General features: G+C 57.2%; 1 protein-coding gene and 1 long non-coding RNA gene across 8 annotated transcripts; one reads left to right on the top strand and one right to left on the bottom strand.

The window, feature by feature from the left end:
• Window positions 1–17: 17 nt before the first annotated feature.
• CLK3 (CDC like kinase 3) lies at window positions 18–21,851 on the bottom strand. 4 transcript variants are annotated; one of them, XM_054532900.1, is made up of 13 exons: window positions 21,796–21,851; window positions 10,855–11,006; window positions 9,978–10,194; window positions 8,005–8,101; window positions 7,661–7,727; window positions 5,203–5,319; window positions 4,256–4,422; window positions 2,778–2,872; window positions 2,556–2,685; window positions 2,172–2,254; window positions 1,536–1,615; window positions 1,187–1,277; window positions 18–512 (listed from the first exon to the last, which is right to left on the bottom strand). In XM_054532900.1, exons 2-13 carry the CDS (start codon window positions 11,004–11,006, stop codon window positions 336–338), a joined length of 1,473 nt encoding a protein of 490 aa, XP_054388875.1. In that variant the 5' UTR covers window positions 21,796–21,851; the 3' UTR covers window positions 18–335. The 4 variants fall into 4 exon arrangements, with proteins under 4 accessions (XP_054388875.1, XP_024088085.2, XP_054388876.1 ...); XM_024232317.3 differs by lacking the exon at window positions 21,796–21,851 and adding an exon at window positions 14,361–15,324; XM_054532901.2 differs by lacking the exon at window positions 21,796–21,851 and adding an exon at window positions 14,310–14,362.
• Window positions 15,310–27,660, top strand: LOC129050511 (uncharacterized). Of its 4 annotated transcripts, XR_010137188.1 has the most exons (5): window positions 15,310–20,617; window positions 21,090–21,240; window positions 21,819–25,860; window positions 26,391–26,458; window positions 27,212–27,660. It is a non-coding gene; the product is annotated as an uncharacterized LOC129050511 (long non-coding RNA). The 4 variants fall into 4 exon arrangements; XR_010137191.1 differs by having other exon boundaries at window positions 15,310–16,570; window positions 16,709–25,860; XR_010137190.1 differs by having other exon boundaries at window positions 15,310–16,803; window positions 18,612–25,860.
• Window positions 27,661–27,771: the final 111 nt, after the last annotated feature.

Here is a 27,771-nt window from a genome sequence, read left to right as displayed (position 1 = left end):
CTTAGCTCTCCACAAGCTGAACTGCTAAGAAAGACTTTATTAATAAGGTCAGGTAAGGGGAAGGCAAGGAGCCTGGAGATGGACACACTGGTACCAGGGGTTACAAACAGTAAGAAACACTTTATTATAACTTTACAACATATAAATAGCTTGGGTCAAATCTGTGCTTTCTGGCAGCTGGGCACCAAGTCTGCTCCCCTGCAGGCTCCTGCCTTCCTTCACATTGCACTGTTCATTGGGTGGCTCTGGCCTGGGGCCTGGTGGTCGAGGCTGGAGTCAAGGGGCTGGGCGGCCCAGTCCCGCCCTCCATCTCCTCATGCGGTGGCCTGTGCCTGTCATCTGCTTGGGTTGCGGCTGGTGTGGAAGGACCGCTCCTCAGGGGTCAGGCCAGCAAAGAAGGGGTGCAGCAGGGCCTCGGCCAGTGTGATGCGCTGGGCAGGGTCAAATTCTAACATCCTCCTCATCAGGTCAAACAGCTGCACGTGCTCCAGGGAGTCTTGGAGCATGTAACTCTGCTCAGGGACACAAGGTGCCTCAGTGTGACGGCAGGGTTGTGGGAAGCCACAGCAGGTTCCCTTGCCTCTGGGACGCCTTGCTGGACTGGATCGAGGAGGCAGTGATGCCTCCTTGGAGGACTCTACTTCCGCCCTCCTGGACAATGAGCAGCTCCTTTCCTTTCATGCCTGTTTAACGTTTTGCTCGGAACTTGCCAGGCTACTAGGTGTCTTGCTGGGTTGATGCCTCTGCCCCCACATGCAAAGTCCTGACAGGTGGGTAGAGATCACCTCTGCGAAATTCACTTGTCCGAGCACCAAATGCAGTTGACAGAGGCTTCCTGGCCATGTCTAGGTCTTCCCTCCCCCTCACCTCAGTCCTGCCTAGTTCTTCCCAAAATTTTGAGGAGAGGGAGGGACAAGAAGCAGCAGGGTTTCTGACATCTGGCTCTTCTGGTGTTCCCCAATTACATTCATAGCCACCCTATGGGGAAGGGGTAGGGCTAAGGGCCCCTCTGGGGCAGTTTGCAAGAAGCCCCACTGCCAGCACCCAGCAGTCTTGGGTGCCGCCTCCCATAGAGCTGGATCGAGGAGGCAGCCTTTAGCGGCCTGGCCTGTCTCTGCTGTATGTCTGCCCAGTGCCTGGGGTCTCTCCTTGGCATGAGTTGAGCTGGGGGTAGCCAGAAACTGACCTTCAGAGGTTTGCAGTTCTCCTTCACATACCGGCCGTCAGAGCTGTTCTCATCCCAAACTAGGCCCCCTTTGTAGAAATATTTCTGCTTCCTGAAAATTAAGGGGGTGGAGTCAAGTGTGGGAGTAGTAAGGGGACAAGCCTCTGGTGGGAGGTGGGGAAGAGCAGCTCCCAAGACAGCAGCAGAACCAGGGCAACAGGTCTGCGGGGGCACACAGGGAAGGCTTTTAGGTGCCTGGGGAGCCATGGACTGTCCAGCAAAGACTCACCACATCCAGTACCCTGCTGACCCACAGCCAAGAAGAGAAAGGCCCCTATACCAACCCTGAGGGGGCTACTGGGGTCCTTACCGGGTACGGTGGATCATGTGTGATGGGATGGGCCCTAGGATCTTCTCCATCATCACCAGGTGCTCTCGGTTTTCGTGGGTCTGTGGAAGATTAGGGACAGTGCAAGGGGGTCAGTCCTAGCTCTGGCCCCTTCAAGGAGAAAAAGGAATAAGAAAGATGGGCAAGTGCCCTCACTGCCCCAGGAGATGCAAACCTGCCAATGAAGCGGCAGCCCCAGCTTCTCCTGCCAGCCTGTGCTCAGGCTCAGGCTCCTCAGCCCTTGTGGGTGGGGGTGGACTGGGCTGTGACTACATTTCTCTCTGGTTAGCTCTTCGCTCCCTGCCCAGAACATGCCCTGTCCCAGCCCATCCCGATGCCTTTAGTCATCTGTGCCCCTTATCTAGAAGGTCAGGTCACCTCCTGCCCCATCCTCCATCCTCGATGGCCTAGCGTAAGACTCCTCTGAGTGTTCCAGCTACCCTGACCTCTGCATTCTCTTTAGCATCTACATCCTTAAGAGTCTGAATCTCACATGATGATTAGTGGGAGGAGGAAGACACCTGTATTCTCATCCATGTGGGGCTTCCCACCCCAGTGGCCTGCAGCCTATCACTGTAGCAGTACTCAGGGTAGGGGACCGATGCGGGGTGGCTGTACCTGGAAGAGTGTGAAGCCCCGGTAGTACTCAAACAGAATGCAGCCAATGCTCCAGACGTCACAGGGCTGTGCCCAGCCCAGCTCTGCAAGCCAAGATGGGGAGAGGCTGTGAGATCCGGCCCTATGCTTCCAGCCTGGAAGTCACAAGGCAGCCACCACACCGGCTGGCAGGAGTCTTGCCCAAATCCCAGTACAAGGCCCTCTCTCAGTAAGGCTGACAGATCAAGCCAGGTCAGTCACCTGTGTCTCATGACACTGGCCCCTTGGTCTGAGAAACTCTGCCTGCCCTGGGTGGCAGAGACTGACAGGTATGCCACTGCCTCTGTTCATACCCTCCCAACAACAGTGCAGTGTGACAAGGTCACAGGCCATACAGTCACTCACCAAGGATCACCTCAGGCGGGCGATAGTGACGGGTGGCCACAATGGTTGTGTGATGCTCATGGTCAAATGTGGCACTGCCAAAGTCAGCCACTCGGATGCTGGTGTTCTTCACTGACTTCTCCTCACAGCTCTGAAAGGCAAGGCAGGCCTGTCAGGTCAGGAGTCTGCACCAGCGGGTAACCCACCCCTGAAACAGGGCCTCACCCTTACCCCCACCAATACCTTGTGCTCATTGTAGAGGGTTTCAAACTCAGAATTCACAAACAGGATGTTCTCTGGCTTCAAGTCTGTATGGGTCAGCTGATTCTCATGCAGAACTAAGGGAGCAGGGAAAGAAGGGGAAGTAGGCACTGAGAAGCTGGCTCTCCTGCCAGCTCTAGGCCAGACCCCTCTTCCAATGCCAGCAACTGCCAGAGCTCCTCACACCCCCACCTCAGCAGGGAGCTGGACTACAGCCTGCCTCTGTGCTGGCCTCCCTCTCAAGGGTTCTCTGTACTTGAGGCCTTGGAGGGTTCTGATACTTTAGCAGGGGGGTAGGAAAGAAATTTGCCATTCGAAAAACCTCCCTCCACCTCTCCTCTGCAGAGACCAGGCCTCCTCACCTGTCTCTCACCAGAGCTACAGCAACAGCCTCGTGGTGGTTCCCTCTTCCCTGCACCAGCTACATAATTTGCAGGGCCCTTTGCAAAATGAAAATGCAGGTCCCCTGTTCAAGTTACTAAGAATGTTAAGGTGGTGGCAAAAGGACATTAAATCAAGCACAGCGTCCTGTGCAACTGAGTGCACAGGTCGCATACCCAGGAAGACAGCCCCGCCTCTCATTGCTAGTCATGAGCAGGGAAGCCTTTCCCCTCCAGCCCCTTCTGACAGTGGCTTCTTGCTAGTAGTCACTTTTCAGCTCAAGGCTCCCATCTGGCACTTAAGACCCTCACAACTGTGTGGCCCACCACTCCCCAATGGTAGCCTACTCCACTGGAGCCAATTCTTAGCCCGTTAACAGGCTCCAGGCCTCACCAAGCTGTTCCCCTTGCTTGGAATCCTTGTCCCTGTCCCATCTTGCAGATCCTGTGGGAGGAGGAAGACACCTGTCTTCTCATCCATGTGGGGCTTCCCACCCCAGTGGCCTGCAGCCTATCACAGTAGCAGTGCTCAGGGTAGGGGAGCGATGCAGGGTGACCTTGAGTGATTCTAGCTCAAGGCCTACCAACTTCACCAAGGAGCCCTTCTGTACTGCTGCAACCACTGCAAATCCTACTGCGCTGAGCCCTGGCACCGCCAAATAATGCTTTTCAAGGCTAGCAGGGAGATGACAAGTCAGGGTTAGACAGAGGGTCTCCATGTGGGCAGGACCTGTGGTGCTATCTTTCAGGTCAGGCTTCTACCTTTTTATCCCATGCATGAAGCAGGGAGGCAGGGTTGGTGGTTAGGCCAATTCCAGAGCAGTTCTTTTCTGTTTTCTTCCTGAGCGCCTGGGGGTAGAGAGGCTGGTCGAGGAGGTCCCTGGAGGGAGCCCTAGCCTTTCCATCCTCACACTGAGATTCCCACCTGAAGACAGGCCTTTCCGCCAAAGGGGATCTGGTGTCCCTCAGGCCCAGGAGAATGGTTAGTAACGTGCTGGAATGAATGGGGACAACAAGTAACCAGATGACTTGGCTGCAGGCATGTGGCTGCCCATGCTTCTTCTGAGGGTGGACACTTACATCTAAGGGCGTGGCAGAGCTGGTAGGCCATGTGCCGGACATGTGGTAGGGGGTAAGGCTGGAAGTTATTCTCCTTCAGGAACTCAAAGGTGTTCTTGCCCAGGAGCTCAAAGGCGATGCACATGTGACCGTGGAAGTTGAACCAGTCAGACATCAAGACGCACAGGCTGGAGGAGGATGGGCAGGGCTCAGGCTGTGTGCTGGGGGCCTGCCTCACCCCCTCTCTCAGATGAAGACAGTGCCCAACTCTCTCCTAGGCCACCGGCTCACACACCAGAATGCAGATACACACAATGCAAGAGAATCAGAGCAAGAGCACCTCTCCCCACTAGCCATCACCCAATAACCAGATGAGCTCTGGGCAAGGACTAAGCTTCTTGCGGGGGGGTAGGGGAGATGTCCACGGTTCCGGTCCAAGCCCTCCGAGCTTCCCTACTTATGATGTGGAAGAAGCCCTGCCTCAGAGTTGCTGAGGGAGAGATGGAAAGTGCTAGTGCACTCCGCAGGACTGGTGCTGCTTTTCTCCACTTGCTCACTCTGCTGAGCTTCGTGAGGGTCTGTGCTGGATTCACCCATCTGCCCAGGCTCAGCACAGTGCGTGGAGGAGAGTGCTCAGTGTGTCTGCCACAGAAAGGCCCTCTTTTGGGTATCTCCTACTATGTGAGAGCCCCACCTTCATGTTTTTATCTTGTCTTACGCCCAGCATAATCCAGTGAGCTCCCCAATTCACAAATGCAGGGCTGGGAGGCCTTCCTCAGGACACAGAGCCAGCTGGGGTGAAGACTGGACTGCAGTCTAAAGGCTTCCAGCAAGACCTTTGCCAGACTCCCCTGGCTCTCGAGTGTGGGGAGAAGGCACAGTGCAGACGGGTGAAGGCACACTACTAAGCCCCTGGGGGTCCAGCAGCCCCACTGAAGGCTTCCCTCCCACTCCCTGCAGATACTCACAACTTGTTTTCTTTGTCCTTCTCCTTGATTTTTTTGAGCACGTTGATTTCTAGCCGGGCAGCCTCCCGGTACTTGCCCACATTGCGGATGATCTTCAGGGCAACCTGAGACTTCCCTCTGGGTACCCAGGAAGGAAACAGAGGTTCTTATCAGCAGCTGCCCAGTCCTTCCCCCACCCTCCACCCAAACCCAGCAACTCCCAACAAACACCACTCCAGGAGCAGCCGGCACTGAAGAAAGCAGATACTGGATGCCCAGCCTGCCCTATGCAACACCAGACCTTTGCCCACCCAACAGCAAACTCCCTGGCATCTGTGAGTTAATGCTCTTAGCATCCTTGCCATCCTTAGGCTTTTATGTTCTCAGCCACTGCCAGCTCCCAAAGGAGTGTGGGAGAGTAGAGGCCAATCCTGCTTAACCAGTGCCAGTCCAAGAGCTCACACAGTGACCTAACCTATAGGCCAGGCAGCCCCAACCCTGGCCAGGCTGTCCCACCGAGAGGCCTCCTGCGGCACCTCTTGACCTTCCTAAGCTTGTCTGCAAGTCTGAGCAAACAGGGATGGGGGTTCCAGGATTAAGTAAAGATCTGGCAAGAGGTAGGGGTACCAGCAAGGGTACCTCTCACTGTGAGGCCCAGGGCCACTCCCTTTACCACACCCCTCTCCAGCCGCACCTACCTGCCACAGTGTTTATCAGTGACCACAAAATGCCAGGAACCCTTCTTAAGTGTCCAAAGAAGGTTTTAACAGTCCCTGCTCTGTGCTTCCCACCCCCAACCCCACCCCAGGAGGCCATCTGCAGGGAGCCAGCAGAGAAGGAAACCTGCTGAGGCTCGGATGCCAGGCCCTGTCAGGAAAGGACAGCTAGAATTCAGATGCCCAGTGGGGAATGAGACAGTCCTAGTCTAGAAAGGCATGTCCTCTGAGGCCTCAGGGAGGCTGACTGTGGTGCCTAAGGCTCACAGGCCCAGGGTAAAGGGACCTTCTAGAGAATCCCCTGCTTTTTTCTCCCTATCCTATTTTCCCAGATTCTCAGGGCAGGAAGGGACCTCAGGGGAAAGGCCATGTACTCTGGCCTCCTCCTAAAACAAGGTCCCTCTGTGGCATTCCAGTCCTCCGCACAGGGAGCTCATCACTTCCAAGGCAGCCCCTGTCAGAGTTGCACGGCTCTTAGAATAAGACTCTACCTTTCGCTGAGCTGAATTCTGCCTCTACATGACAACTCCCACTGGCCCTGGCTCCCTTTGAGTCCCGTCAAGTTTCCCTGGACCCTCCACCTGCCCCCTAGTGACTCCAGAGGCTCATTTTCCCTCCAGCTCCTCAGAGAGGAGCAGCCCAGACCGCCTACATGTCCCGGCTGTTGAGTCTGCCATGTCTCCACCTGGCCACGGTGTGGTTGTGCATGTCCCTCCACCCACTGGTCCCAACCCTAACCTCTTGGGCCACGCTGAGTTGTACAGGCATTTACATGGAAACTTGGAGCAAATGGACACTTCCTCTCAGTCTATCTTGTGGCCACGGGAAAGGCTGGACGCCTGGGTCTGAATGACATGAACACCCCATTTAATGTAGGAGCACTACAGCGCAGTGGTGGCCAGCTCTGCTGTTAACTGGAGTATGAAGCAGGCAAACCCTGAGCATGTTTATTCATCTCTGAAATAGCGAGAGGGCCACATATGGGTGGCATGTGGCTCCAGTGAGGACACAAGCACTTTGTAGCTGAAGTGCCAAACCAACTAGAGAGCCTATGGCAGGTAGGCAACTGGCTCCCTGGAGGTGGCCTCCCCAACCCAGACCTATAGGAGAAGAAGCAAATGTTCATCTTGTGGAATGGTAAGGGGAAAAAACTATTGCACTGTTGGGCTTGGGAGAGAGAGTGAGGTGCAGCATGACACACACAGGTATACCCCACTCTGCCAGGCACACTCAGCGGAGACCACACACTACCCTAGCCACACTGAAGAAGGCAGCAGCCTGCTTGGTGAGAAAGCCCAGGGTCATGTTTCTCTCAACTGAGATCTGCACAGCCTCTCAGGCAGACCCTCAGGGGATGGGACTTATGCTTGGGCTGGGCTTACTGGTACTCCTAGCCCCTTGCCAGGCCAAGAACCTAAAAGTTACCACAGGAAGCAGCTCCAAGCCACAGGGGAGTCGGGGCCTTGGCCCTGTTCTGATATCCACCACCACAGCCCTGGAGAAGTAGAGAGATTGGAGCAGAACCTTTCACTGACCAACAATTCTTGGGTAGGGATGCCACATAACTGCAGGACCCAAGAATTTCTCCCTTATTACAGGGGATCAGCAAAACCCCAACATGGACAGGTCGGAACCCTACTTTGATGCCACCCTTCAAAAAGAAAAAAGTTAAGCTCTGATAGCTGCCACCCTCAAGAACCTCAGGCCAGTTCTTCCCAGGAAGATCACATCCAGAGCCAGCTGTACTGCCCCAGCTCGCTCACCTGGCATGGTCCAAGCACTCCACCACCTTGCCAAAGGTGCCTTCACCCAGGTTCCCCACAATCTCATCTAGGAGAGAAAAGAAATTGGGCATGAGAATCTGGAGGGCAGGGAGTTGGCAGCTCCTGCAAGTTCACAGCATTCAAATTCTCAAAAACAAAAAAGGTTTCTCTCTCACTGCTACACTCTTAAAAATGGAAGTTGCTAGTGTCTGTGTCATTCAGGCAATTACTGGTGGCCCCGCTAAGGCACCACGCGCACTAGAAGCCCCTCCAGGCAGGAGAGGTCTCGTCTAACAAGGGGGGTAGAAAGTAGAGAGGTAAAGTTTTACGAAAGGTGGCTGTACATCGCTCTTGGAGCCAATCGCCGATCCGGCACACCAGGTGACCCTCCTTGTCATCTTCCACACTCCGGCTGCTGCGCTTACTGCTCTGTTGGCTTCTCTGCATGCACCGCCCCCCGAAACGCCATCCGACCAATCGCATGGTAGGCGGTTCCGATTGACAGATTGAGGTGTCAGTCAAAGGCAGAGGTGGAGACGGTGAGGAGCCGGTGGGTTGGTTGGTTGGATTTTCCAGATCCCAGCATTTCATAAGGCACACAGCATATATAACGATAGGGATATTGCAAGGGACACGTCAAGACACAAACTGACTTCAAAAACAGAAAAGTAAAAACAGCTACAGGTATGTAAAGAAAACTCGGACATTATCTTTAAGAGGAGCGCCACAAATGCTCAGGAAGATGACCTGCCTCTGCTGCTGAGGGCCACGCTGTGAGGAGAGCCATCGCCCCGACTCCCTCCTCCTCCTCCGAGTCTCTCCCTCCCATACCCTCCCATGTGGCTTTGGCCAGAGCGGAAGATGCAGTGAGAACGGCGGCGCAAGAAGGCAGCTGGCCCCGCCTGGGTCCAACCATCCAGACTGGTCAGCGGCTCCTCCGGCTTCAGCTGCAGAATGCCCAGCCTGTCCTTGCCTGCCTCTGTTCGCCCACGCAGACTTGCACATGCCTGACAGCTGCCACTCAGAGCCAAGCTGCTACCTGCCTCCAGACGGCATCCTTGGTCAGATTTCACCATCACTACCAGAAACAGCCTTCCATCAGCAGCCTTCCTGCCACCAGCCTCAAGCAGGAAAGCAGCCTGGGATCCTCTGGGCAGGTTGACTGCCAGGCTTCCTACCACAATGGCCCACACAGGCCCCATGCCAGCTCCTGCCCTGGCCTTGGCACCCATGCTGCTCACAATCTAGGCCCATCCCAAGCCTCACGACGATCGATAGAGGGCACCAAACAGAGAAACAGAGCCAGACCTGCACTGCCATCCTGTGGCAGCATGTGGCAGTGCGCAAAGAGGTGAAAGGGCCACAATGCAATCGCCACCACAATCAACCCTCAACTTGTGGCCACTCGAAGAAGTCACAGAAAGAGCTGGGCAGAGAAGACGCCTGGCCTCTCCACCGCTCCTCAGGGGCCTCAAGGCCGGCAGGAGAGAGGCAGGGAAGAGGGATGGGGGAGAAGAGAAGACCGCACGTAACCTCGGAAATACACAACTGGCTTTGCTTCCCCAGGGGACTGAGCGCAGTGTGGGCTCCAGAGACCTTACAACCCTCCATGCTAGGAATACTGGCCAGGCCCTGCTCTGGGCATGTGGCCTGCAACTGGACGAGGCCTGGGGCGGCAGCCTTTCTGCCATTTCTTCACATGCCCCATCACACAGGCACCTGCCCCTCCTCACTGCGACTGCCCCTTGTAAACAGGCTCGGCTGGAGAGGGCCTGGCTGGAGATTAGAAGGGAAGTTCCCAGTCTGAGCTGGCTGACAGGCAAATCCTCCTGTCCTGTGAGGCACTCCAGACTGGGGGCCTTTGGGAGGGGGTGTGCAGATGAGACGCAGAGGTGGGTGCAGTCCACATCAGAGCACTGTTACACGAGGAGGCAGTCTCTGGGTGGGAAGGACCAAGCCATATAGCTGCAGACCACCATACCAGCCACTCTACTAGGATTCCTAAGAAGTGTCCCCAGCCACTTGCATCACGTGGCCTGTGTCTGGAGCACTGTGTAGACACAGACAGGCCAGGGACCAGCCAGCATCGGAGCCAGAGTTCCTACAGTTGCCACTGGAAGGGGCCAGAAGACACAGGGGCCAGGGCCCTGTGATCAGCCCTACACCTGGACCAGACAACACATACACACACACATGCACGCACACCAGTGCACGTGCATAGGGCTGGCAGTACTCACCCGGACCAGCCAGCCTGAGAGAAGGCTAGGAAGAGATGAGGCCTTTAAGCCCCAGCCAGCACACTCTGGCTACCACTCACCGAGGAGGCGCTGCTACAAGACCTGGTGCGGCGTTTGTGGCAGTGGTGGGCGTGCTTGCGGGTCCGGTATGGCCCCCTCTCCCGCGATCGCCGACGATGACGAGAACGTGAAGATCCATAGTAGTCCTCTCCAAAGGATGGGCTCCGCTCTTCACACCGGTATGTATCGCTGTCACGGCGCTCCCGGTACCTCCTCTGGTAGGGCAGGCGGTCATGGCTGCCAAAAGCGGGATGGGGACGCTGGTCAGCTGGGTCCTTGCTGTTAGCAGGCAACAGACCTGTGGTAGGGCCACTGTAAAGGGCTAAAGGGGGACAGCCTGTGCTAAAAGCATCCAGACTGGTGGGAAGTGGGCAGAGAGGGGAGGGTGCAAAGGTACTAAGCCCGCCCTCCAGAGCCCTGTCCAACAACAGCATCCTCCAGCCGTAGGAGGAGGGGTACAGGGGAAGGGGAGTATGGTAGAGGGCCTCTGAGGGTTCTATACCCTCCAGAGTTCCCTGTGGCCTGCTGCAACTCTAAGTTTGGCTTGGGGGCTCAGATAGGCCCAGGGAGCAACCTTTCCAGGGGTGAGGTTATGTTCCTAATCCTCACCGAGGAAGGCTTAGGAGGTTAAGCAGGAAAGATGCTGGCCTAGAAAATGGGGGAATGTGTGGGGAGAAGAATAGGCACTCCAAGACAGAGAAAGAGTGGGCAGCAGGGATGGTGGCTACTGCTGAGGCCAAGGCACGCAGGTGAGGTTAGTGGAGGAGCCCAAAGAGGACAGGGCAGGGATCCAGGAGCAGCTGGGCAGGGATGGAGTCATCTCAAGGAGTCTGGAGCTGCCACAGCTGAGCCCAGCTGACAGAAGGAGTCTTTCCCTCCTATCTAGTTCCCTCTCACCTTCTGGACCGAGATCTCCGTGGGGGAGGCTCCCTTCGGGATGGGTATCGCAGTCTCCCTTCATGTTCCCGACTGTAGGACCTCCTCCTCTTCCATCGGTAGCTCAGGTACGGGTCTGGTTCAGGGGAGCGGTATCGCTTACAGTGATGCATCTAGGCCACGAGGAACAGAAAGCCCTGCTAAACACACAGCCAGCCACCTCCAGCCATGGGGCTGCCTGGGGCTTCCCGGTTGCTCCTGAAGAGGCTCATTGTTCTGTTTGAAGGCGGCCCCTCCCAGAGGTTTATGAAGAACTCTGAGGTCACACTGGTCAAAAAGCAGACAATAGGAAACAACCTTCTCTGCCAGTGAACAAACAGCTGCCTCCCAGCAGAGCATCACTAGCCTGGTGGCCTGGATGCTCAGGGAACTGGGTGAGCCAGGGCCAGGGGCTGAGGCAGGAACCCTGGGTGGGGACGGTGAACACTACCACAGGAAGATCAAAGGCAGGAGAAAGGGGAGCCTCCTGCACTCTATTCCCTCCCGCCCAGGGGAGTCCCATGAAGTGAATGCTCTGTAAAGTCAGAGGCCAGGCAAAGGGCTGTACACAGGAGGCGAGGGCTCAAAACCCTCAAGTTTGGGAAGCTGAACGCTGTCTGGCTAGGGCCCTGAACTGGACCCCACTCAAGGGAGTAAGGACCACAAGTGAGCATGAGGAGCCACAAAAGAGACTAGAAGAGCAGCCCTTGGAGAAAGAGGCACACAGGCCTCACAAACATTCCGTAGCCCTCCTGAGGGTCAACCCAAGGAGACGTGGACCCAGCGGGTCTATCCAGCCCTTGCTGGCTCATCCTGGGTCTCAGCACGGGGAAGGATGCCAGGGTCCTCAGAGTATCCAACTTTCTTGCCCATTTAGCACCCTTTTAGACCCCCATAGTGCCCTGCCAGGTGCCTTGCCTTTATCCAACAGTACCGTTACTGTCCCTTCTTCTAGCTCTCCGGCTCTAGTATCCTACCCTCCGCCTATCCCAGGATAGCCAGAGGGTTAGCCATCTGGCAGGTAAAAGAGCTCCACCTCACTATCCCTGTTCAGTGAGGACTTATATCCACCACATGAAATTGCCAGGCTGGATCCACCACCAGCGGAGAAAGCTGGCCATGTGAGGCCAGCAACCTGCTCCACCCATACGTCAATCCCTGACTGCCTCCATGGAGCCAGCCTTCTTCCCAACACTCACACTTGGCCACAGCCAACCTCCAGTCATGATCAGTCCTGAGCTTGCCTGGCCAAGCACATTTTGTACAAACCCACTGAGGCTGCCCCGTCTCACCAGCAGGGTCTGTCAGGAGAAGAGCAGCATGGAACAGCTCCCCATGCTTGAGCAGGACAGTGAGGCCTATGTGACCAAACCCCTGGGAGCCTCTCCGTGTCCCTAAGAAAGCCCTCTATCTCCCTACTAACTTGTCTTCCCCCGTGTACCTGGGAAGTCTTTGGAGATAAATATTTTGTAAAATCACCTCCCCAAAAGCTTAGATTTGTTGTTTTGGTAATCAGCTGACTAATATTTCACTGTTTTCCTGCAATTACTCTGGGTCAGGTGCCCAAGCTATGGAATGAAAGCAGTAACTCACACCCCAGTAATTGACCCAGAAGATGCTCTATTGGCCAGGGCACATGTCGTGCCACAAGGCAAGTATGGTCCTGCCCATCCTCACTGGGCAGACAAACACCAGAGCTGGAGGACACGGTCACGGTCACACCAGGCCAAAGACTACCTCCTGGGACCTAGAAGATTCTTATGTCTATACATATTCACATCAATGGAAAACAAAATTTCAGAGTCATATAGATGTCAATCTGAATCATGGCATGCCACTTCTAGCTGTGTGCCTTTGAACAAATTATTACACTACTCTGACCATCAGCTTCGTCTTGCAACACGGGAATAGTAATCTCTTACAAGGTTCTGTGAGGATTAAATATGTCTCTCCTGTAAGTGAAATGCCTAGCACAGCTTTGTGCCCACAGAGGTACTAGTGGCAGCTTTTCATGAACATCTGAAAGTTCCAGGTAACACTTCAGGGCTGTGTTAAATGCCTTACAGACATTTTATAAGTCCCTTCCAAGGAAACTGGGAGGCGAGAGCTCTGGCAGAAAACTAAACTAAATCCTAGTGCTGTCACATACCAGCCTCAGGACCTTAGACAAATCACTCTAGACCTTGGTTAGCATGCCTGGAAAATGGAGATAACATCTCCCAGCCTGGCAAAAGAGATGACAAGTATGAGAGTTATAAGGTACTACACACAAAGCAATAACAGAGAAGAGTATCCTTCCTTTAACACATTCTAGGCAAGTAAAATATTGGAAATAGCAGGTATCATCCAGCCAGGGCTCTAGGGCCCATTTCTCAATTATCTCTGATTCTCTAAAACCTCAGCAAACAGCTTGTTTAAAAAGCAGCTAAAGGCTACAATTATGCTTTGGGAAGCTCTGCTCTGCACAATGAGGAAAAAGGTGATATGAAGGAAACCAAGTCAAGGATGTCAACTTTGAGCACAGGCCTTGTCGGCTTCTCTTTTGCTGTTCCTGGCCAGAGAACTGGGCTGACTAGAAGTGCAGCCAGCCAGGTCAGAGGCTGCCCTCCCGGATTCCAGCCACCCCAGCACCCATGGTTATTTTTGGCTGGCACTGCCCTACCACTGCAACCTCAAACCTGCCACCTCGCAAGCTTCCACCACCAACGGGTGAAACGCTCCTCCTTTTCAAGGACATCAAGGAGGCAAGCTGGAAGGCTGCCAACTCCGCCTCTGATGGGGGCCTGGTTCAGGCAATTTCCACCCCAGCTCCACATCAGGGCACCCACACCCGGAACTAAAGCTAGAGACTCCCGGGCGGGACGGAGGAGCAGCCAGGGGATTTGTACTGTCAGCTTGGCCTAGCCCATCCTCCGGGCTGGAGTGGCTTTATCACCACAACAAAACACACAGGAGGGCCTGCGCCCTCGTTCGCGTCCCTTCCTGCCGCCCCAGGTCCCAGGGGTCTCAGAGTCCCATCCCCTGTAACCGCCACCAGTGGCGCCGAGGGGAGACCCGGGGGCAGAGGGAAAGCCGGACTGGGCCAGAATCAAACTCCAGGCTGCCAAGGGAGGAGTCCTCTGCGGACCAAGCCTGAAGCCAGGGGTAGGGGAGGGGTCTGAAGGGCCTCTCTGGCTATTCTACGTCGGACCCCGACCCCCATTCCGCGGGCAGGCACAGAGCCGAAACTGGACCCTTGAGCGGCCCCAGAGGCCGTTCAGGCTCCGCCTTCAACACCGTGGGATCGAGGTCAGGGTCTGCAGTGACCGCCCTCCGGGGCAGAAGCAGCGGGTCAGGGGTGAGAGGTCGGGGCCGCGGCCCGACATTGGCCGAAGAGGAGAAAGAAAGGGAGTAGGCCAAGACCGAATGGCACCAGCGCGCCTGCCCCGCCGACTCACTCCCGGCCGCCGCCGCCGCTGTCGCCGCCGCGGACCCCAGCCCACACTTACCGTCTCCCAGGCTCCGGCTGCAGCTAGGCCCCACTCCCCGCTCCGAGCGCCTCTTCCGCTTCCGGCTGCGACCTCCGCCCGTGGCAGCCCCGCCCCCTCGCGTGACGCAGCCGTCGCCAGCCCCGACTCGACCCGGCTCGGAGGCCTGGCCGCTCTAGCCCCCGACTCGAAGGCTCCGGGGCACCAGCCCTCTCTGCTCCGGTGGGCGCCGCGGCCTCGGAGACTAGTTCCGGGAGGGCCGAGGGGACGAGCCTGGCCTGGCCCGCCTCCTGCCGAGTCGCGGCGCACGTAGGTCCCCCGACCTGACAGGTGCGCGGCCCGGGCTGGCTGGGCTCTCAGAGCCGAGAGGTGGGGCCCCGACCCGGCCGCGGGGCTGGGACCGCTCCGTCGCCCCGACCCCGCGTGGTCCGTCAACTCCCTCCTGCGCGCGGAGAGGACGGGCATTGTTCTCGGGGCCCCGGAGAGCGCGAGAGCGGCTTGAGGTCTGTGCGCCGCGGCTCGGGAAGGCGGACGCGACTCCGCTTGCGCGAAATCAGCGAACGACACATTATTATCTTGGTGTGTGCGGGTTTTTTGAAAGCCGTGGTGGCGCTCCCAGCTCGCCAGTGCGTGCGGGGCAGTTTCTGGGAAGATACCTTAGAGCTACTCTGGCGGGGCCGGAGTCTGGAGGGAGGAGATCCCCTCTCCTTGAGCCCCCTCCTGTGGAGCGGCTTCCTGCCGGCCTGCGTGGCCTCTCAGTTAAGACTCCCCCGCCAGACAAAAGCCCTGCTGGCTGCGTCTCCGGGCCACTGGACAGCCCCCTTTTGCAGAGGCCTCGAGCGTGGGGTCACCAAAATCCCTGACACCTACTGTCCCGCGCCGGGTCGGACAGGATTACGAGGCCCCACTTTCCAGATGAGAAAACTGAGGCGAGGATCTTTTGAGAGACCTCACTGTGAGCGTGCGCGTCCCGCCCGGTCTGGGAGTGGCGTCCCCGGCCTCGCGAGCGTCGCGCAATGAAGCGACAGGGCGTGGTGCCTAATTGTCCCCACGCTACGCGAGGGCTAGAAACCCGCAGTTGGGGCGGACCATCCCTCCAGGCACCGCCCCCTCCTCAGGACCGCTCCGCGGGGGCGCCAAGGGTTTCCCCAGCCCTGCCCCGGCGGCCGCCAGCCAGCCGCGGCCCCGCCCATACCCCTCCCCGCGGGGCTGGGCCCGCCCCTGACGTGGGGAGGTGTCGCAGGGGAGCCCCCGCTTCCGAGCTGTGGCTGCGCCTCAAGTCCTTCGCCAGCGGCTGTCCCTGAAACGGGGGGTTTCAAGGAGTGATTTGTAGGGGTGTTTAGTATCCCCTAAATCTCTGCCAGCTCCACCATGGCTACCCGAAGTAAACAATAGAAGCTAATTCAAAACTGGGTCCCCTTCCAAAAAATTACAAAAATTAGCCGGACTGGGTGGCGCATGCCCGTAGTTCCAGCTCCTTGCAGGGGACTGAGGCAGGAGGATCGCTTGATCCCAGGAGGTTGAGATTGCAGTGAGCTATGATCACACCACTGCACTCCAGCCTGGGCGACAGAGGGAGACCCTGTCTCAAAAAACAAAAAATCGGCCAAGCGCGGTGGTTCACCCCTCTAATCCCAGCACTCTGGGAGGCTGAGGTGGATGGATCACCTGAGGTCAGGGATTCGAGACCAGTCTGGCCAACATGGCAAAACCCCCGTCTCTACTAAAAATACAAAAATTAGCTAGACGTGGTGGCACGCGCTTGTAGTCCCAGCTGCTCGGGAGGCTGAGGTGGGAGAATCACTTAAACCCGGGAGGCAGAGATTGCAGTGGGCCGAGATTGCGCCACTTCACTGCACCCTGCGCAAAAGAGCAAAACTCCGTCTCAGAAAGTTAGGAGCCGCTTCAATGTACAGTGGGTGACCCAGATTGGCTGCTGAGGTCCTGCCCCCTAAGGTCCCATCTCAAAAGCTGAAGATTTTGAAAAATCCCAGGACATCTGAGATGCCATTTCTGCCTGGTCCCCATGGCCTCGACCACACTAGCCAGGTTCCATCTCAGGGTTTCATCAGCTCAGATGAGGCGGGGTGGGAGGCCTCCGTGGTGTCTCTTTCTCCCACCACTTAGTGTTGCCTGAGTTTCCACGGCTCCAGGATACTAGCCCTGAGGGATGGATGTTCTCAGAGAAGCTCCTGTCCCCAGCCCTGCCCTGAGCTACAGGTTCTGATGGGGTAAGTTAGTCACCTTCCCACCAAACTGCCCACCACTGAGAATCCAGGAGTCCCTACCTCCCAGCCACGAAGCAACTCTCTTTTTCTGAGGTGGAATAGAAGCCATCTCCCAGCTGTCTCCCTCTCCACACTTTGCAGCCTGGAGGCCATCCTGCCTGAGATTCTACCCTTAGAGCTTCATTCTTTTGTGGCTTTCACACCTTTCAGACACTTGGAGAAAGATCTGCCCCCAGGTGAGGTTTGGGTAACTCCTCCACTCCCATCCCCACCTCAGAGGAGGCTTGCTCCACCTCCACTGCCCCTCAGGCCCAAGCTCCTGTCTCGGTCCTCAGCCTCTGTGGAGTTGAGGTCTGCAGCATATCTCAAGGGCACCAGGGAGGTGCCACTGCCCTGCATCCTCCCAAACCCCACAGCTCCTCTCACCCCTTTTGGTCTCCCTTTTGCCCCCCACCTCCACTTCCCCCAAGCTTAGGGCTCAGCTCACTGCCCGCCAGTCCCAGCTGCTCTGATGCCCTCCTTGTTCTATTGTCCTTACCGTCTCCTCTGTCTGCCTCATCTGACTTTGCCTTCTCTGGAGGCAGTTAATTCACCTCTGAGCCTTGGCCCCAGGGTCACCTCCCTGGAAAGCCTTCCTGAGGCTGCCCTGGCCTGCCCCCCTGCTCAGGACAATCTGGCCTGCATGTGCACTCCATTCTGTGGACGATGAGCCCCTCCCAGACCAAGCTGGGCACAGCTCAGCTTCTCACTAAGGGCAGGGGGCTGCCATGGAAAACCTGTCACTTCTGACTGGCAAGACAGAGCGCCCAGGTAGAGTGGCATTGTGGGAGCTGTACCCAGTATGGGAGGTGGGGGCAGGGGCCAGTCCTCATGGTCTGTCTTAGAGAAGCCTTGTGCGGCAGTGACATTTTGGAGGGGAGACAGTTTTGGAGGGGGCTGCAGGAGCCTGGGCCTGGAGTAAGGGGAGAGGAGAGTCAAGCTGTCCAGTGGGGAGAAGGCCTGGTGGACGATGGTGCCATCCTGAGTGGAGAAGGCCTGGGAATGTGAGGAGTGGGGAGGTCAGGGTGGGGGTGGTAGAGGTGCCAGCTGTACCCATTGCTTAGCTGGAGACAACTCCTGTGCCCTTTCAGAGCCAGGGCAGGGTGCCTCATGCCCAGGGTTGGGAGTTGGGAGGCAGTGGACTTGGGCCCAGACCCTAGAGGTGAGGAGGGTGATGGTGAGGGATGTAGGGATGGCAACACTGGCAGAACAGCCCCTGTCTACCCTCTGACCTCCCTCACCAAGCTGGTGGGTGAGGTCCGTCAGGGCCTCCATCTTACAGCTGAAGCTATGGAAGCCAGAGAGGTACCTGAGCAGTGACTTGACTTAAGGGCTCTGACCCCCACATCATAGCTAAACTGTGGTGGCCCCCAAATGCTCCCCTGCCATTTCCAGACTTCCACACTGGAAGGGGGAACGTGGCTCTGGTGCAGACAGTGTTGGGTGGGGATTGCAGCTCCTCACGAGACTGCCTGCCGGACTTGGGCACCAGTTTCCCTTCAGGAGTGCCTGCTGCACCTCCCCAGACCAGCTGCTGCGAAGATAATGGGATTTGTGTTTAGCAAGTGGCCACCCCTGGCAGCACCCACAGCTCATGGAAACCACTGGGAATTGAGAACTGTTTAGTGGAGTTGAGGCTGGTGTTTAGTGAAGTTCCAATCACCAGGAGACTTTCGGGCCAGAGGATCAGGGTTGAAGGGTTTTAGCGCATGCTCAGCCACAGGGCCTCAATTCTGAGTCTGAGAAGAGGCCTCAGAGCCTGGTGCTTTGGGAAGCCAAGACTACCCCAGCTCCAGGATCTGTCCTGCTCTCAGGCCCCACTGAGGCAGAGCCCATGGACTTGATGCCCAGCCCTGCCCACTGTCTCTGGAACTCCTATTTCCTCAGGGCATAGGACCGTGTCTGCCCACCAAGCCCCACTGAAGGGTGCAGGTGAGCATAGGGAAGTTGGGCATGGCAGCCCCCTGGGGCCTGGGCTGAAGTCTGGCTCCTCTTTCCCTGGCAGGTGCTCCAACAGGGCCCCCGAGCGGGACTGGAGGCAGTCAGAGAAGGACCTGTGGGAGCAGCTGGCAGAAAGCAGGCGGCAGAGGGCCGAGCTGACAAGCCGTCTTTGGGCAGTGCTGGAGGCCCTGTAGGAGCAAGCCCTGGTGCTGCAGAGGCAGGAGCACAAGCTGGGACTCGGCTGGTCCCTAAAGCAGAAAGTGAGGCCATGTCCTCCCCCATTCCTTCTTCCTGGGCTTTCTGTAGCTGAAAGGAGGTCCCCTGAGCTAGCAAGATCCCCTTAGCAGGCTGAAGCTCCAGAATGCCCAGAGCTGGTGTCCAGATCTGGTGCCATATTCTCAGGGAGGCTTGCCAGGGTCTGGGGCACCCAGAGGAGAAAGGGAAATGGAGTCCCCAGCAAGGCTGCGGTGTTGAACAGAGATGTCTCTGAATGGTGCCCCTGGAAGGGTGCAGGGTGTTGCCTGAGAGGCATATGCTGGGGGTGGCTAAGGACACTGCTGGAGACAAAGGAAGGGCCAAGGTCCCTGTGGCCCCCCAGGGAGAATCTGAGGGAGGGAGGGGCTGGTTTTAGCTCCATAGACTGAAGAGCTTCCTTAGAAGCCCAATCTCCCCAAGTGAAACAGGCGATCCCCAGAGAGGGGGAGATGGCTGTGCAGGCTGAGGGTTCTTGGGAAGGTTACCAGGATCTCTGCCTCACGTGAGGGTAGGAAGGGGACACCGTGTGATGGCCCAGTTATGCAAGCCTTCAGTGACTCCGTGTCTTAGCTCACAGCTGGCCCACCTGGAGCCACTGCTCCCTACCAGGCCTGGGGGACCCTTGGGATCCAGTTGACAACCTCATGTCTCCCTGCCCTTTAGCATGCCACAGCAGTCCTGCTGGCCTCCACCCTGAAGCTGTCAGCAGCTGGAGAGCAGCTGGAGAGGCGGTGTATCTCAGGCCCAGCTGGAGGCAGAGGATGCACAGCTGGAGCCTGTCGTGATAGATAACAGCAGAAAACAGCCCCTCAGGGCCCCAGGGCACAGTCCCTTGTATAAAAGCCAGGGCATGGGTCCATGCTGGGCTGTCAGCTGGGCTGCTGGCTGCCAGTCCGCCTGCGTTATCAAAGGCTGCAGACACTGCCCTGCCTGGTGGGAGGCAGGGAAGCTATGCCTACCTATCTGAGGCTCTGTGCTGCCTTCAGCCCTCCCACTTAGCCTCATCCTAGCAGGTGAAGTGCTCCCTGGCCTGCCTGGAGCAGGAGAGGCACCAGATGCAGGGATCCCAGGGACAGGCTGAGTGGAGGAGGCCAGACCAGGACATAGAAGACAAGTGAGTGGGGCTGGGATGTGGGGGAGGGGTGGGGTGGCAGGGAACAGGCAGACCATCCCTTCTACCCGCAGGATCCTGCGGCTGCAGACAGAAGTGGAAAAGGCCTAGTGGCATTTGGACCAGATGACCCAACAGCCTGTTGGCCCAGAGCCCAGCCCGGGGATCCCCCAAGTGGGTGCATGGCAGGCCCTGAGCACTGGCCCCGCCGTACCTTTGACCCTGCCCCACACTTTATTGTCTGGTCCTCATTATTGGAGCATTATCTAGAGAAGGAGGGCAGCGCAGGGGCTTAGTCCAGCCAAGAGAGGGATCCTCTTCCAACATTTGGGAATACCCTGGGATCATTCAGTGACTTCCCTCCTGGTTCAGATGGGAAAACTGAGACCAGAGGGCAGAGGAGAGCTTGTTCAGAGTCATAACTTGAGTTGGGGCCAGGACCCTGCCACAACATGCCCTGAGGCATCAACGGTCTGCCAAGACCACCCCAGTGTGGTCTGGAAGCTGGAAGGAGACTCCAGGATTCTGGACCAAGTGTATCTACAGGAGATGCTGGTGCCAGGCCTGCAGATCCAAGAGCAAAGCTGGGATGGAGGCAGGGCCCAGGAGCTTCGGGACCCAGAGTCTCCATGCCGGCAGCTGAGACCCCTGCCCAGGCTCAGGACACAGTCCGTCTGCAGGGGCAGTTGCTGATACTCACTGAGGTTGGTCAAGACAGCTGGCGGGGACAGCCCCACAGGAAAGGGAATCTGGGCATTAGCTGATCCAGGCCATGCCCATCTTTACCAGGGGGCAGAGGCAAGGGAGCCTGGGCCCCGTTCCTGGGGGATTCCAATGTAGGGCAAGGGGCTCTAGGGGAACACAGGAAAGGAGAATGACCAGGAGAGACAGATTCTAGCAGGGCGTCCACACAATGAGACTCCAGAGAGCACCATCCTCATCCTCACATAACTGGCCCCCCTGCTAGTATGCAGCCAGGCACTGGTCCAGAGTTGTAGCCTGGAGCGTAGAGGAGCCTCTGTGGGCTGGGGTGGTCAGAGAGGCCTCTTGGAAGGGCTGAGACCCAGAGGAAGTGGAGTTCGGGGCCTCTGAGAAGGGGCTGCATGGGTAAAGGCTGGAGCCCCACAACACTGGTGGAGGCTGAGCCACAACTTGGTGGGGTGGGGATCTCCCCAGGTGAACAAGAGACTCAGAAGAGCTGGGCCAGAGCCACCAGCAACTAGGGGCCTGCTTGGAGCAGCTGCAGCATCTGCAGGGAGAGCAGACGGTGTTGGGGGGCCGTGTGCAGGCCCTGGAGGCAGAGCATACCTGGCTACTTCAGGAGAAGGTGGGGCTGCTAGCAGCACTGGGTGTGGCCCCGGGCCAAGAGTCCTGGTAGGTGGCTGCTTAGGCCCATCCTCAGAGTGTCCAAGCCAGGCTGGGGTGGGTGCTCTGTTCTCACCGTGGGTGAGATGGCCCTCTCAGCAGGCGGTGGGCCAGTCTCTGTCACCAGCTGGCTGAGGGGGAATGGCCCAGAGCCCTAAACCCGGAATCACACGACCAGAGCCAGTCTCCCTTCCCCAGGTATCAGCACTTCTGGTTGTCACATTCTGGCTCTTTCATGGGGTGGGAAATCTTTCAGCTTCAAGAAGTCCTGTCTCACCTACACATGGCCAAGCCCCTCCTGCTGGCCCAGGGGCAGGTGGGAGATGGGGGTGAGATGACCTTAGCTGCTAGGTGCAAGTCAGGGTGCTTGGGAGTAGAAGTGCCCAGTACAAAGGGGTTCTGTGTGTGCAGGGGGCCATGAAAGAGGCATCTCTGCCCCACTCCCCCTCCTAGTTCATAAGACATAATCATCATTGAAAGGGAGTGGGGTGGGGGTGATCTGGGGTCCATGCTGTACCTGGACTGCCCCATTTCTTCCAGTACACTCCAGGTCCTGGAGGTACCAGTGCCCCTCAGGAAAGAGCTAGAGGCACAAGAATCACATCCCAGGCTTCATGAGGAGATGGCTGAGTACTGGAAGGCATGCTGGCACCAGGTGGCAGTTGCTCTGAAATTTAAAGAGGAGGAACTGCACAGACTCCAGAGGCAGAGTGGGACCTGGCCTCCCCAGGTGGGCACTGTCTCCCTCCTTCTTCTCCACCCCCCCAACCCTGTTCTCCCCATTGTCTTCCCCACTGCCCAGTCTTTCCCATACAAACCAATTAGTCTCTTACCCCTCCTTAGGATGCCCCCATCTTGATCCTATACTTCCTTACCATTTTCTGCCTCTTCCTCATCATGCCCCATCATTCTCCATCCATGTTTTCAGCATGCATTTATTGCGCATCTGCTACATGCCTGGCCCTCTTCTGTGTGCAGAAGCAATGTCAAATCAGATCACTCCTTGTCCTCAACAGCTTATGGTTTGGGGGCACCCGGTAATTGAGCAAGCAATTATTTATTTATTATTGATTGATTTATAATTGATTGGTTGCATCAGGGTCTCTGTCACCCAGACTGAAGTGCAGTGGTGCAATCATAGCTCACTGCAGCTTCGAACTCCTGGACTCAAGCGATCCTCCTGCCTCAGGTAGCTGGGACTGCAGGCACGCATCACCATGCCTGGCTGTGTTTTTTTTTTTTTTTTTGGTAGAGATGGGGGGTCTCACTACATTGCCCAGGGTGGTCTTGAACTCCTGACCCTCAAGCAGTTCTCCCACCTTGGCCTCCCAAAGTGCTGAGACTACAGGCATGAGCCACTGTGCCTATTTTGCAAGTAATAATTTAATGTGCCAGATGAGGGAAGAGGCACAGTGGGAGCTGGTTAAGGGGTGGCAGATAGGAGAGTCCCTCCCAGAGAAGGGGTTTCTGAGCCTCTGAACCCTCACACAAGGATAGACAGGCATTTTCCAGGAGGAGAGAGGGAATGAAGGGCATTTCAGCAAGAGGAAACTGCACGTGCATATACCCAGGGAGACAGGGGAGAGTGTTGTAAATAGTCCCTGATCCAATTAAGAAGGAGAGTGGTGAGGGGGTTACTATGGACACGGGACAGGGGCCAGATCTAGGGTTTAGATGTCCCAGCTCCTGTCCACCTGACTTCACCTCCAGCTTGGTGGCTGCCTTCTCCTGGTCAGCATCCCTTAGTCTCCTGGGCAGGTGTATGTGTGCATGGGCAGACAGACACACAGACATGCATGCACACACACACCCCCAGGATACACATCAGACATGTGCAGACACCCCCAGATATGCACACACAGAGACACAGAGAGAGATACAGACACCAACGAGGTGCCTGGGAGCCATAGGGAAGTAGTATTCTAAGGATCCCATGTGGGATCCACGCTCTGCCACAAGGCCCCTGACTGAAGCTGATCTGCTGATCTCGATGGAAAGAAAAGGAGAGAAAGCTTAGCTGGCCTTGGGCCTCATAAAAGCTAAGTTGGTCTAAATCAGTGTATCTCAAATGGGTACACAGCTGTGCTCAGAGGGGGCTGTTCCTTAAGTCTGCAGTGTAGTCTGCCACTATATATTTGTACAGAGGAAAATCTCAGTTGTTTTTTTTTTTGTCTATTTCACAAACCAGACCCTTGAGGGTCAGAGGATATATCCTCAGCGCCTGGATGGGCTATATTCTTTGGTCAAGTCTGAGGACTTGCAGTGGACAATGTCAGTGAGAAGGTAGTGGAGTGACAGAGGGCTGGGCCCTCGGCAGATTTGTCTCCTGGCAGGAAGTGGTGCTAGGTGAGCCGGATGCACTTAACCTGCACATGATGCATAAGCCAATGCCAATTTGGGCCCCACGTGCAGGGCCTTCCAGCCCCTTGGAGACTGTCCAGGCCATTTCTACTCCCTCCCTGGACCCCTAGAAGGCCAACCCAGGACTCACCTTCTACAGGCAGGTGGGGACGCTGGGCTGTGGGCCTATCCAGCAAGGATGGCCTAAAATGCAGACCCTGGGTCCTGGGCAGGGGTCCTGTGCAGAGTGGCTGATGGACCAGACTAGCAGTGCACTTCCAGCAGGGCGAGGCTCTTGGAGATGGGGCAGCAGCTGGATAGGGTCTGGACAAAGCCATATTGCATTAACGTCCAGCTGGCCAGGGGGTTCAAGGGCTCAGCACCCAGTGCTCCCAGGGCCTCTGGCATGCTCCACCTCCAGTCCCATCCCCAGCCTCAAGCTCCTCCACCCAACCCTCTCTGGGTCTCTACCTCAGTCTGTCTTCAATCCCAGGATTCAGTAGTCTGCACTGTCCCCAGATTAGTAGCTAAGATTGTGGGTTTAAATCTTGGCTCCATGATATACTAGCTGTGTGACCTTGGGCAGTTCCTCTGCCTCTCTGGGCCTTATCTGTAAAAGTGAAAATAACAGTTATCCTCCCTGAATGGGTGCCTAAGAGGGTGACATACACATGGTATTCAGTCATGAAGTGTTAGCCACTATGATTGCACAGTTCCTGCTGCTGCAGGTGTGGCCACTTTGAGGAGAAAGTTCTCCTCGAAGTCAGGGTCCTTTTGGGGCCAGAGAGCTGCCACATGGGGCTGGATCCCACTTACCCTCTGTGAGTTTGCTAGGGCTGTGATAACAAAGTGCTGAAGACGGTAGCTTCAATGGCAGGCGTTCATTGTCTCTTGGTTCTGAAGGCTGAAGTTCAGGTCAGGGTGTCGGCAGGATTGGTCCCTCCTGAGGGCTGTGAGGGAGGGTCTGTTCTAGGCCTTGTCCCCAGCTTCTGGTGCTTTGCCAGCAGGCTTTGACATTCCTCCGGGATGTCCGCGTGGCATCTCCCTCTGTGGTGTGCCTGTGTCTACATTTCCCCTTTGTATAGTCACCTTGGATGAAAGCCCAGCCTATTGACTTCATTTTAGTCTGATTACCTCTGTAACGATTCTGTTTCATTAGGAGGTACTGGGGACGTCAATCTATCTTTTGTTGTTGTTGCTGGGGACACAGTTCAACCCAGAACGCCTCCAGTTTGCTTCCTGCTATCTTCCTGGCTGGGTGGTTTGGTTTGGGTGTGACTTGGGACCTCAGGCCCCCAGATGCTCCCTCTTGCTTTTCCCATCATGTAACCACAGGACCCTCACACAGCTGCAGAGAGGCCAGAGTGCACGCAGGAGGAGCTGCCGTGAGTCTGGGCGGGCACCGTCCAGTGAGCCCGCAGGCCCCTAGTCCACATGCCAGCCAGGGAGGGCAGGCCAGGGCCCAGGAGGAGATCCGCTCCCCTCTGCAGGCTGGACCTGCCCAAACCCAAGAGCCAGGGTGAGGGTTTCTGCAGGCATGAGAGGATGGGGGAGCAGGGTCCCTAGATGGGGATGCAGCCTGCCCCTCCCCAGTCAGCCACAGGAGCAGGATGCAGGCTCTGGAGAGGGAGAATGACCAGATGGCTGCTGGGATCCAGAGGCGAAAGGTGGGCAGGAGCTGGGCTGCCTGGGGTGGTGTGAGGTGGCCCCACCTGCAGTCAGGGCCCCCAAGGAACCCCTCCTAAGGACCCTAGAGCCCTCCCCAAGCCTGAAGTCAGGGGCCTTGTGCAATAAAGTGGAGGCCCGGGCTGTGCCACAGCCACAGCTCTTCTCATGGGGCCTCAGCTTCCTGTGTGTTTAATGGGTCCCAAGCTCCCCACCCTGGCCCTTAGTACCGGGGAGCTCAGGCCCAGGGGTGTGGGGCCTCCAGGGCTACTATGGCCCATCTGTCCATGAACAGAAAGGGCCTTGCCCTCCAGCTTGAGCTGGGTGCCTGTGGACAGGAGCAGGACTTTGGCTGTCACTGGCACCAGAACCCTCAGCACCAGCTGCTAGGGGTGAGGGTCAGGTGCCCCCAGGTCAAGGTGGCCTGAGCCTGCCCACCCAAGGACAGGGACATAAGAATCTGGACAATCCTGCCAGCCTGAAGGGAGGGCAGCCACCCTGGAGCAGCCCAAGTGCTCCTGAGTCCTTGCCACCTGCCCTCTACCCCAGCAGAGACCCCAGAGTCTGCAAATGAAAGGTGGGTCCCACCTCACCCCTGCCCCACCCAGCCCACTGTGGCTTCTCCTGGGTACTACACAGGCATTTACCTGAGTGGGCACCAGCCAAGCCCCACCCACATACCTCCAGCCCCACAGCCTGTGGGTGGGGCCGCTGGGAATCCTCACTGGCCGGTAAAGCGACGGGTTCCACAAACACTGATGGGACTGTGGCAGTCCCAGCTCTGCCACAAACTGGCCAGTGGCCTTGGCCAAGCCCCTCACTACTCTGGGGCTCAGGTTCCATCTGTACATTGGGTGTGGTGCCGGGGGGACTCTGGGGAGCTCTGACACTCAGTGATCCTATGACCCTGTTCAGTTTACTCACTGGGTCACTGTCCCTGCGTCGGTCTCCCCAGCTCTATAGAACTGGGCCTGTGCCCCACTTGAGTTACCCAGTGGCCTTGGTGGAGCTAATGATGCACAGAACACAGAACGGGGTGGGGGCAAGAGGACAGGGTCCTGCTGTCCCTGCCACTCCCCAGCAGCATTTCTGCCTCCCATCCCCCAGGAGCTATGGGAGCCCAGGTCTGCCAAGGAGCTGGAGTCTGCAGTGCGGACTCCACCAGAGGACAATGGGTGAGCTCAAGGGCAGACTGGGGTGGAGCTGGGACAGCCCCGTCCAGGGCTGAGAGCTGGTGTGGGACAGCCCTGGTTGCCCTCCCTGAGATCAGGCTGGATGGAGGTGGGACCTCCCAGGCAGAGAACTTGGCTCTGGTCTCCCATTTCCATGTGGACTGGGCCCTCTGGGACCACACTGGGCCCTTGTTTCCAGGAGCTGGAGAAGCTGAGACAGGGGCCATGTGAAGTGAAGGCAGGGCCTGGGCCGGGGGGCAGGGGATGGAGTAGGAAGCCTGGCTTGTTGGAACCAATGAATTGGGATGGGGGTTCTCCACTGAGCACCGAGGATTCAGCCTAGACTTATCCCAGGCCTGGAACCCCGGCTGCCCTGTCCTCGTACAACCTCAGCGTGGCCCTGAGAGGGGACTAAGCATCACTCCTTGGCAGGGTGGACTCACCAACTGAAGTGATGAAGTGATGATGAAGTGATTGAAGTGCACTGGGGAGCAAGGCTTTGCAGGCCCACCCCTGTGCAGGGAACCTGTGCAGGGACCCTGGAAAGGATGTGGAGATGGAGGGCGATGTGAGGCCTGCCCTCAGGGGCTCCTGGGCTAGGCAGTACTACCCGTATGGGGAGCGCTGTGGGACTCAGGGTAAAAGAGGGAGTGAAGGATCAGGGGTTCAGGGCAAGTGTTCTGGACTTCAGTGACCTGCACAGCTTGGAGGGGAAGGTGAGCCCTCTTGCCCCCTCCCCTGGTGTTGTTCCGTCAGCACTGCACCTGATGCTGCCATGGTGGCCTCTTTGGGGCGAAGAACGGTCCCTAGGAAGGCCCCTGTGAGGCTGGAGCTCTGAATCCAAGGGGGAGCGAAGTTCTTGGGGAGGCTCCAGATCAAGACACGCGCCAGCTCCACCCTCCTCCACAGACTGCAAAGAAGCAGGAGGTGGGTTCAGAGCTGGCTGAGATGCAGACTGAGCTCGAGAAGGTCTGCAATGTGCTGGAAGCTCGAGACTCAGAGTTGAGAGCTCAGCAGTGGGCCCTAGAGGCTGCCCAGGACCAGGTGCTCAGCAGCTGCCCCCTGCACTGTGCTTCTGACTGGCCTGCATGGCTCCCACAGGCTCCCCCATGCCTGATCCCTGGTGCCTACCGCATGGTGCCCACGAAGGCCTTGACCTTTCCTTCCTCACACTCGGTCACTCAAGTTCCTCCCAAGCCCTCGCTGCCCACGGGGAGGGCTCAGCCTGGAACATGCTCACTGCTTCCCCCTGCCCATCTCCAAGCTGGTGGAGAGCCTCCCTGAGAAACTGAGTCTGCAGCAGCAGCTGAAAAGGA

Source organism: Pongo abelii, chromosome 16 (assembly GCF_028885655.2).
Source record: "Pongo abelii isolate AG06213 chromosome 16, NHGRI_mPonAbe1-v2.0_pri, whole genome shotgun sequence".
NCBI classification, from domain to species: domain Eukaryota; kingdom Metazoa; phylum Chordata; class Mammalia; order Primates; family Hominidae; genus Pongo; species Pongo abelii.
Note: the sequence above shows the minus strand (reverse complement) of the source record. Positions and strands in the feature narration are given on the sequence as shown.